General features: G+C 38.1%; 1 protein-coding gene across 1 annotated transcript; it reads right to left on the reverse strand.

The window, feature by feature from the left end:
• Positions 1–4,069: 4,069 nt before the first annotated feature.
• LOC131076711 (glucan endo-1,3-beta-D-glucosidase) lies at positions 4,070–7,242 on the reverse strand. Its single transcript, XM_058014013.2, has 3 exons — positions 6,939–7,242; positions 5,081–6,430; positions 4,070–4,425 (listed from the first exon to the last, which is right to left on the reverse strand). The coding sequence occupies exons 1-3, from the start codon at positions 6,997–6,999 to the stop codon at positions 4,394–4,396; spliced, it is 1,443 nt and encodes a 480-aa protein (XP_057869996.1). The 5' UTR covers positions 7,000–7,242; the 3' UTR covers positions 4,070–4,393.
• Positions 7,243–10,779: the final 3,537 nt, after the last annotated feature.

Below are 10,779 nucleotides of genomic sequence, written 5' to 3' on the forward strand. Positions count from 1 at the left end.
AGAGAGAGAGACCTTGTATGCGTTTGAGAGTGAGAGATGATACACTTACATGTGTATATATATGTTTAATATATTATATGTATATAAACATATTATATATACAATGTCATATTATACACATAATATATGTAATATATAGTATGTATATACACATATTATACAATAGCGCGTACATGCTGCTTACACTATACATACCCCGTACGCGCTTTTGACTCTTTAGGCTTGGAAATAGGCCTGGATGACAAAGCTACGGATTGGAAGTTTGATTTTCCTCCATTTCTCTCATTTTTGACGTGTTTTATTTTATCAACTTGGTTTATTGACTTTGTCATCATCGGGTTTACACTTCATAAAGTGGGTATTTCTAAAATTGCCACCATATTTTCACCCATCTTCTGAGCTTTCTAACCATATAATTTTTTTTCAATTTGAACAACAATAACATATTATTATTAAATTTCTTTTACTAGTGTCTCCATAGTTCTCACAGACATAGGTGCACCATTTTTTGAATAACTTTTGATATACGTATCCAAATTTAAAAAACTTTATATATTATTGTAGTGAACTTGATTCTTTACAATTTTTTTAAAAAAATTGTATTTTCAGTTTGTTTAGTGCAACTTATGCTTCGCGCATGAACAGGTACCGAATTTTCAAGATGTGCTCGATTGGAAAAATCATAAAAAAAAAATACTCAACAAAAAATTACAAAAAAATACACATCTTCTAGTGCGCACTCTTAGCTATCTTTCTGCCAAAGGATTTGTCAAAATACTAAATCTAACTATGACTTTTTTGATGCGCACGTCAGACACTATGTTATGTTTTTCAGAAAAAAAAAAAAAAAAAAAAAAAAAACAAGGTTAGTTTTTCATGCGCGAAGGATTTGACCCCCTTAATCTTATCTAATTTTGAAAAAGTTTAGTAGTTTGGAAACTATATTCAAAGTACTACAATATTTGTTCTTTGATTGTCTTCATATCTTCAGTGGATGACTTTCAAATTTTGCCTCTAAGTTTAGGTTCACCTGATTTCAGAAAAAAAGTGTCCACTTATACCCCCCTTTTTGACCACCATCTTTGTGCACTTACCCTATGTTGACATGCCACGACTACTCTTCTCCTTAGATTAACATGCCTTTCATGCATATCATTCCAAGAGGGGGCCATCATATTTGCATTTCTGCATAATGTGCATTTGTTATCTAGCCTCTTGCATTTATGTTTCTTGCCGTCTGCTTTTTCATGTTTTGCCTAGGTGGGGGCCAAACCACTTGATCTTTTTCTTTATCATGTTTTGCCTCGGTTAGGGCCAAACCACTTGATCTCTTTTCATTATCACGTTTCACCTAGATGGGGGCCAAACCATTTGATCTATCTTTTTTGTTCACCTTTGTAGGGGCTAATTTACTACTTATCAAATCTATCTCCGATCGCCCAATCACATGGCTATCTAGTGTATCGCTACCCATACTAACAAAATCTCGCCCTATCGTATAGATATCCATGTTGGCATATATCATTGCCTTATCGTAGGGCTATCTAGCATAATACACTTTTTTATCCCATTTTATCTTAATCTATCCTTTATCTTATCATCCGACATGTTAGTTTGGAACTAGCATGTTTACGATGTATCAGTTAGCAATATCTATTTCAAATCCCAGTTTCATCCCACTGGGGGCAACCTTGTTTGATCAACGCAATTCTGCCTCCCCGTCATGACTCTTTTCTTTATCTTCTTTTGCTTTATCTTTGCATCTCTCAACAAAGACATGCTCACTAAAGTGGGGCAAAATTTAATATAAAAAATCACACCTTGTACAATTCAACACAACAAATGGCGCCTTCCTCCACATCACTGGAGGTCGTGTACTACCACCTTTGTCTTTTTGTCCACCTAGATCGTTTTGTCAACTCCAAGCTCGAACTTTACCTACTCTATCGACCTGTCATCTTTGGGACCCTAGTGCAACACGCTAGCGTCCCACGAATCTGACAATCCGTAGGTGGTCGTTTGAGCATTATGCCTGCACCTGGAAGGAATCAACGCTCTTGCATGTGTTCACCAATGTCGAAATTCATCCGGGAGGCTATATCTTTCATGTTTTGAGCCTTTTGGGGGACCTCTGGATCATTTTGGAAGAATTCTTAAGCTTTGAGCATCCGATCTTCCATCTTTTCATAGGTTTTCCAGCATCTGAAGACCACCATTATCTCAGCTTCTCACAAAGTTCATGGTGTTGTTCTCTCAAGTGTTGGAGGGAGGTTTCTTTCTCTTCATTTATTTGTACATCTATCATTTATTTAGCTTGTCTATTATCTTACATGTTTTGCATTCATCTTTATCATATATTTCTCCACCGTTGCTATATATCATCTGGGTTGTCTGTGGAGGTGGAAACACTAAAACGGGGGTCTGACTAAGGTAGACTCCAAAACACAACCCCAAACATATCCCTTTCTTGCTTGTGTACAAGTTTACAATCGTAGGAGGGTGATCATCTTGCAGGAAGCTTCAATCGCGAACCGGTTGTGAGTTTCCCTTGTTATTTTGCCATTTGCTTAATACTAGCACTTCATATTTTGTGCCATTAGATTTGCTTTTGGTCATTTACCAAGCTTATTAAATAATATTGTCGTGTCTGTGACTTTCTGTATGGTCTTCGTACCTCGTTCGTATAGGACGACAACGTGCCACTCTGGTGTCCCAGATTTGCGCGTTCATCCTTATGACAGAGGCCAAGTAGAATCGTTCAGGAATCTCACTTGGAGTATATTAGTTTAGTTTCACATTTTTCATCCCCTGACTCATCCTTAATGCCAGTTTAAGTAAGGTAGCGGCGGATAGGTTTGTTCCTTGAGGTTCATCACCTTGAAGATAACAAATCTCCTCCTCTACACAAATGAATTCCAACTCGCAACCTGATGAATTGACTAAATAATGGTGCCCCTTATATAGAGCTTCCAGAGCTCCAAGTCACGCATCAGATTGGACCATGCTTCCATTAGGACTACAAGATTGGATGTCATAGGTGCGAGTTGTGCTGTGAGAATTACACTCAATGAGAGTGCGAAATCTCTATGTTGGCCACGCACTTGGCTAAGTTCCAACTGACAAAGCTCCGCGAAATACAGGGCCATGCTGGAGAATCCAACTTACTTTTGAAGTCGGCAAGGGACAAGAATGTAGTCCGAGACGATCTATGCCATCGGAATGACTCGAGGCATTAAGACTTGAGTCGGCACGGGACAAAGTGCTTTGTACCATTGCGCATCCAAAGTCATCTGAGGGAAAATGTTGTGGTCGACATGAAATAATGTCAAGCTCAACAGTTGAGTCGAAGTATTCCGTTATACTCTCCCTCCCTAATTGCGGCGTCAACCTTGACGCTTGCACTCGGCTTCCAATCCCCATGAAAGTGTCTTCGTGGGAGGCTTGGATTAGACTCAGTTAAACTAAATCGAGTTCTCCTGGAGGAACTCTAAAGAATGAGTTGTGTGTATTCTATCATCCCTTTAGGAAACCATATTTATTCAAATCTAATTATAAATAACAGTGTGCTAATTCAAACATAGTTTTGTATAGTAAAATATGGTAGACATTCAAACTCCTTTCAGTCTAAAGATATCATCAAACTTGCTCTAACATCAAAAGTCGAAATTGGAGAGTTTAAATTTTCTGTTACTATGGAGGCCTGAGATCATTGCAGCTCTAGTATCATGTAGAAAGTTAGAGAATATAAATTGATATTTTCTATATGTATTCAAATAGATGGATATAAAGATCTTTAAGTATGTATCATGTTTAAAAAATGTGTCTCTTGCATAAAACATGCCTTTATATAATAGATATGATTATTCAGAATGAGAAAATATTTTTATTTATTTTATATTATTAATTTTTCATATATATTAAATTTAATTTTTTTTAAAATTATATAATAAATAATTAAAAAAATAAAAATAAAATTAGTTTGTCCAATGTTAAAAATCTAATCCTTAGAAAACTCAAAACATTAAGAGAATGTCTTTCTAACTTGTAACTACAGTGAACATTTTCAATCGGAATCCAACACAATTCTGTATCAAAGTAGAAACCATGATGTACATTACGATCAAAAAGGTGAGATAGGATGCCACTCTGCCGCCTCCTCAGCTTTATCAGTACACAATAATAACAGCGTTAAAAGCTTTCACAAGAGAGTGAAATCAGATGACTAATCTTCATCGATTAGACAATTGGCACTTTTAATACAATGGCATTGATTATCTCACATTCTGTTTGGGAGGACAAAACTTCTTCAAATGCGTACAACCATAAACAGTAACATACTCAATGGTGGATTGAGCATATCTTGAACTGACACCTTTCTGGATTTCTTCCATTCTTATTGCTGCGGATAGTTACAAGATCCATAGCCTGAAACAGAACAGCGTATTATCACCTCAACTGTACAAAACTCCAAATTGATAAATCTAAAAACAAAAAGCTAAAGATTTCATGGGACTCCTATCCATCTTCTTCGCTATGATCTTCCAAATCTTGTTTCTTCAAATATAAAATTACTCACAATTATGTATATGAAAGTTTTTGAATTCAGATTATGTATGTTTCAGATAATGTTGTATGAGCCATCATCAGGATAGTGAGCTATAGAAGAATGTGATCTAAAAAGTTGATAAAAATATATACAATTGAATCTAAAAATTTTAGTGGAAGTTTTTGAATTCAAACTATGTATGTTTCGGATCATACTGTATGATCTATTATCAGGATAATGAGTTATAAAAGAATATGATCTAAAAAGTTGATAAAAAAATACACAATTAAATTCAAAAACTTTAATGAAAGTTTTTGAATTCAAACTATGTACGTTTCAGATCACTGTATGATCTATCATCAAAATAGTGAGCTATAAAAGAATGTGATCTAAAAGTTTGATAAAAAAATACACAATTGATGTCACATGAAGTATAGTATGCATTGAAGTTGAATCGACAGAAAATATGCAAGGGAAAGAGATTGCACCAAAAAATTTCAAACCCAGAAGAAATGGGTTTTGAGAAATCCTTACTGGGATCTGTGAAAGTAACGAGGCCAGTGTCTTTGAAGTCGCAGTTCCAGTAGTTTCTCCCATGGACATGGTAATAACTATTCATGGCAAAGGAAGCATGAGCGTGAACAGTGTTTGGAGTATAACAAGGACCCCCCTGATGAATTGCAGAGCAATCAGCTCCGCCTTGGCCGCAGGCGAAGTCCAGAGATTCCTGAAGCACAGATGGGTCGGCACTAGGCTTAGCAATGCACCAGATTGCACCAGCTTGGCGGCCTCCTTTGGCTGGGCGAGACCATTGCATGGGCAGGGGAGCAGGAGGAGGTGGCGCCGGCGCCGGCGCCGCCGCGCCGCAATACCCACAGCTCAAATCTATGTCATATACTTTGGAGCCATCAGGCTGAAGAAGCCCAAAGTTTCTCTCTGTAATAGGCCCTGGCTTCTGATTCTCGTTGAAAAGAGCAAAGATGTAGGTGTCGATCACCCTGTTGGGCCTCATGGGAGTTCCTGCATTAGAGGTGACATGCTTTATAACTCTGGTATTGTAGTTTCTGGCATTCTCTGGGTTAACTCCAATGTCAGCTGGATCTCCCTTGGAAGGCCACCCAGTCTCTGAAATGCTCACAGGAATACTGTCATTATGACCCAGGGCAGCCATGGCAGAGTAAACAGAGTCAATCTGAGCATCTAGCATGTTGTTGTAGGTGAAGCCCTTGGGATCCTTAACCCCAGGAGACTGGCCAAAGAGCACATAATCTAGGGACACTTCTTTTGGGTTGTCTCTGTAGGCAAAATAAGGGTAGGCATTCACCATGAAGGGAGCCCCTGTTTCCTCAAGAAACTTGAGAAGGGGCTTCATGATGGGTAGCAAAGAGGGCGTGAATGTGGCGGCTGAGGGAGGGAATGAGCTCTCAAGAACTGCCATGCTGTGCGGCGTTGAGACCTTTATCTTGTCAGCCAGATTCAACGAGACCAGAGCTGCATGAACATTTTGCATGGCGGGCACCAGAGCATCACTTATTTTGCCGTCTGTGTCTGTGAGTGCCTCGTTGCCCACCATGATCTGAATAATGTTGGTGGCAGGATAGTAAGGACTGATCCTCTGGCTCACCCACGCTTGCCCTGCGTTCTCGCTCTCGCTCACCGCCTGCACTTTCTCGTTCTCCAAACATACCACAACTCCAATGCCTGTGTGTGCAAATGCCTGCAATACGGTGGGGTCTGAATCATAGATTTTTACTTTGTCTACAATCGTGTTAGCAAGCAGCTTTATCGCTTGTTTTGCCGATGGCAAATTGTTCCCCACCCTTCCGTAGTTTACACCGATGCCTGGCCCTTTCTCTGCCCCGTCGTCTGCCTCTGCCCCTTCCCCTGCAACACTCAAACATGCAACTTCCTTCAATCAAGAATAGACAAAACCCAAATGCTATATAGACACAACAGATGTACAAATATGGTGAATAATATTTGTATTTTAAGGGGTAAAAGCTTAGAGGATCTCATTCTCAACACAAACATTCTACAACTCCACTCTAACAAAATTTGAAGCTTGGTGATAAGAATTAAAGTGTTACATTATGCCTCTTCCCCTGCAACACTCAAATGTGCAATTTCAATAAATTTTTTTGAAAAAACTCAACAGATATACCAATATGGTGAATAATATTTGTTCTTTTATAAAGAAAACGCTTTTGAACTAGAGTTATGAATCAGTGAGGTTACATATGAGTGAGTTACATATGAAGAACTTCATCCCAACATAAACACTCAGCAATTACAGTCTAACAGAATTTGAATCTTGATCACAAGAACAACAAAACTGCATTTAAACCATCACACTAAACTAATATGAAATAACGTTATAACGTTTGCTGCTTACACATTGAAACCCAAACGAGGCAAATGCAGAAACCAGTCATAATAAATCTTTGTAGCTCCATGTTGTAATGAGGATTAGCTCTGCAACCTACTCTTTGGCAGGCACTTGCTCTACTTAATCTTGTAGACACATTCTTCTCCCCTCCTCTTTCATTTGAGTATTGTTTCTATCTCTGCAAACCCACATTCTCATCACTGATCATCATTGACTATGAGCGCCACAAGTATGAATGGAAGCTGATGAACCTGTTTGTCTGTTGTGAATTTTGAGGCTTTTGAAATGTTTTTCCCTCTCCCAGTCGTGGCAATGATTATGCCATGTGAGCATACATGTGCAATGATCACTCTTTCAAACAACAAAGGCAGAGGAGGTCCCATCACATATCACAATCATGTCTTCCAACTGTCTATGCCAATAATAATATCACCATTTTCAAAGATTCACCTGGACATCTACATGCTCCACACATTTTCGTATGTACTGTATACTTCTTTCAACGTAAAATCTCCCATGAAACAGTGCGTAGTGTTTGAAAAGCTCGATAAGAGAATTTTGTTTGTATATACAGAGATTGCCTCCCTCGCTTTAACAAGGCTGTACATAGATACAATTCTAGGATGAACACTGTTGACTGTATAGATAGAGTGAGTGCTTGGGCTAATTCTAATCAGTTACACATCATGCATTCACAAGTGATGATATAAAAGAGCTCTAGAGAATTTTTTTTAATTTTAAAATTAACGTCATTGATGATTTTCCTGATAATCATGAAGCAAGATAAGTGTAAAATATTAATTTAAGCTTGAATTTGTCCTTGGCGTTTAAGGTTTCGAAATGATAAATAAGTTGCTAAAGATGGCAGTGGCCGTCATTTTGCTGATTTCCTCTCATTCAAGGTGAGAAGCCGTACCAATCAGCTTACCTTTTCGGTGGCGATGGGCATTCCTCAACCCTGCAATTGGCGCACTTAATCCGCACACGGGAGTGTTTAATTGGAAAACATAAATCTCCGTGAAAAGTGGGACATAATTGTGGGTTGTGGTTAGGCTTTTGAGGTGGAGGGTGGCATCCACCTCACACGGCCGGACGAAGAGCTGTAGCACAGCTCTTCTTTTAAGGCCCGTGAAGGCGGTAGAGCGACAAAGTGTTTTGTAAATAGTCTCTACACTTTCCTTTTATACAAATCGCTAGGTGTTAATTGTATCTCTTCAATGGCACTAGAGTGGGAGGTTAATTTTTTTATTTTATTCGATAGAAATAAGGGAAGCGTATCATAGTCGTTATAGTTAACTTCATGCATTGATCTTAAATCATATATTGGATTTTGACAAGTTTTTGGTTTTCTGTGTTGAACACTCCACAAGACTGAGAGGGGGGGAGGTGAATCGGTTCAAACCTTAAAACAACTCATTCATAATTCTTTAAACTTCAAATTGCAATTAACTTATCTCTACAATTATGAAACATGAAACTATTAAGCACAATACACACAAGAACACCAAATTTACATGCAAAATCTAAGAAGGAAAAAACCACAGTGAGAATCACACTCACAATACGAATGATTGATTACAATGTTTTAGGTTCAAGAACAAAGAAACTCACTGCACCTAATATGTACTTGCAAGGCTAAGGCGCACAACCTTAGGCCAAGATACAAAGGACTTGCATTACCAAGACACACAATCTCAGGGCAAAATACAAAGGTTGAACAAGCTACCAAAGGACTAATTGTCTTCTGGCAAGTACAAGGAAATGATGAATTGAAATGAACAAGACCTCCTGATCACGATATTGTCATTGAGGCACTATGTCAAGCGAACAATATCATGTCAAACATATCACACTTCATTTGCCGTCTCAAAACACTGTCACATTAAAGTTATGATCATCAAAGCTCATCACAAACTGAAATTCGTACTTCTGCTTCTTCATATACACTTGCATATCATTCACATCCAATTCACAACAATCCACACACCAATTCACACATTTGCACTTCCATTTGTACAAGGTTATTCATTTGAAACCCTCAACTAGGTCGGCCACATATAAAATATACATGAATTACATAAAGTCGGTCACCACAAGCAACTATGTATAATGTGGTCCACTCCAAGAGATAAAGGGGACCTAAATACATCACAACACATCCTTCTAAGTTGATTTCAATGAACCACACATCCTAGCACATCCTCCAAAGTTGGCATCCAACGTAATGTGTAGAAAAATAATGACGCTTATTAATTAGTCGACCCAAAATTATCACCCAATGCAAATTACTTAATGTGGATCTACACATGCCACATTAAAACCCATATCAACATTCTAACTCAACCTCCAATGAATATCTGGACCAAAAGAGTGTGATTCAATTAAGATAAGTCAACTGAGTTAGTCAACGACCAACACAACTAACAATGCCAAACACAAAACAACATGACTTCACTTCCCAATCATACCAGCACTAGAAATCTAAACTAGAACACTACATGAACCATATAAACATGTCCTCCAAGATACAACACTTGAACCAACACAATGGAGCAATGCAGAGCGTTCTCGGGACCAGTCCTAATAGATAGTCTCACGATCAACAACCCGCCACAACCGACTTCATCATCTAAGCAACTGAGGACCTAAAAACATGATAGTGCAACATCCACTGAACATAGACATTACATCCACAACCGCAAGCCATCATCATCAAGAACTAGAGGAACGCAGAGTATTGTTCCATGAGGACATTAAAAACTCTTTCTTGCATATTGTAGTATTGTAGCCTTCTGGAAACACCTCATACTTAACACATAGGGGCTTCACTTAGTGAACCTAGTTTATATCACGTGCGTTCATGGCATACTAAAGAATCCCCTTATTTTCAAAAAATAATGCCCTAAACTCCTTTTTTGTCACCCCCTCCTAATACACAGCCTGCATTAAAAGCCTCCCTATTTTCACCAGATATTGTATTTTTTCATAGCCTGAATTAAAAAGCCCCCTATTTTCACCAATAGGCAATATATTGTACACTCATTTTTGGGATATTAAACCCCCCAATATGAATGCATGTGATATAATATTGCCTAGGCAGTGAAGCCCCCGTGACTCAACATCACCACTAGACAACATAACAACATCTTAACACTCATTTCTAGACCATATAGTACATCTGCACAACTGAATAACTCCAACTTCCTCTTCACTTTTGTTACCTCAACACAATCATAGACAAAGTAGACTATGTTATGAAAGACAAAACCAAACAAGTTTGACATCAATGACAACACAACTCAAGTTTTCAACACTTTGTAGGTGACTTAACTACTTATAGCTATTGTTTTGGCTTTTGGGTAGTAACGACGCACGTTGTGGGATCCATTATCCATGCAAGGGTCAAAAAGTGGTCATTTCAAAGTGTCATTTGATACCTACTTAAAGATGTCCCAATAACTATGCACTTCAAATTGCCAATACTTATGCACAAATGCCCCAATAATCGTGCACTATGAGTACAAATAAAGGTGCACAAATGGGCCAATTCCAGTCCAAAAATGCTAACTACTAGGGTAAAGTGGGTGGCTATTGATACATGTGAAATTTATTAATGGGATTTAGTTATCAATTTTGTGTTTTTTTTTAAGTTAGTAATTGGGGGGTTGGGCAAGCAAGGGGTGAATGGTAATTGGAACATGGGCAGTAACTAGTGCTCTTCCCCTAGTCTAATATATAGATGTCAACATCTTTATCTTTATAATGGATTATAACAATCTAAACATATATATGTTTTGACTAAGAAATCATGTGTAGGGGGTCATGTCTATCAAAGACACCCATATGT

The sequence above is a fragment of the Cryptomeria japonica genome, chromosome 10 (genome assembly GCF_030272615.1).
Source record: "Cryptomeria japonica chromosome 10, Sugi_1.0, whole genome shotgun sequence".
Classification (NCBI taxonomy): domain Eukaryota; kingdom Viridiplantae; phylum Streptophyta; class Pinopsida; order Cupressales; family Cupressaceae; genus Cryptomeria; species Cryptomeria japonica.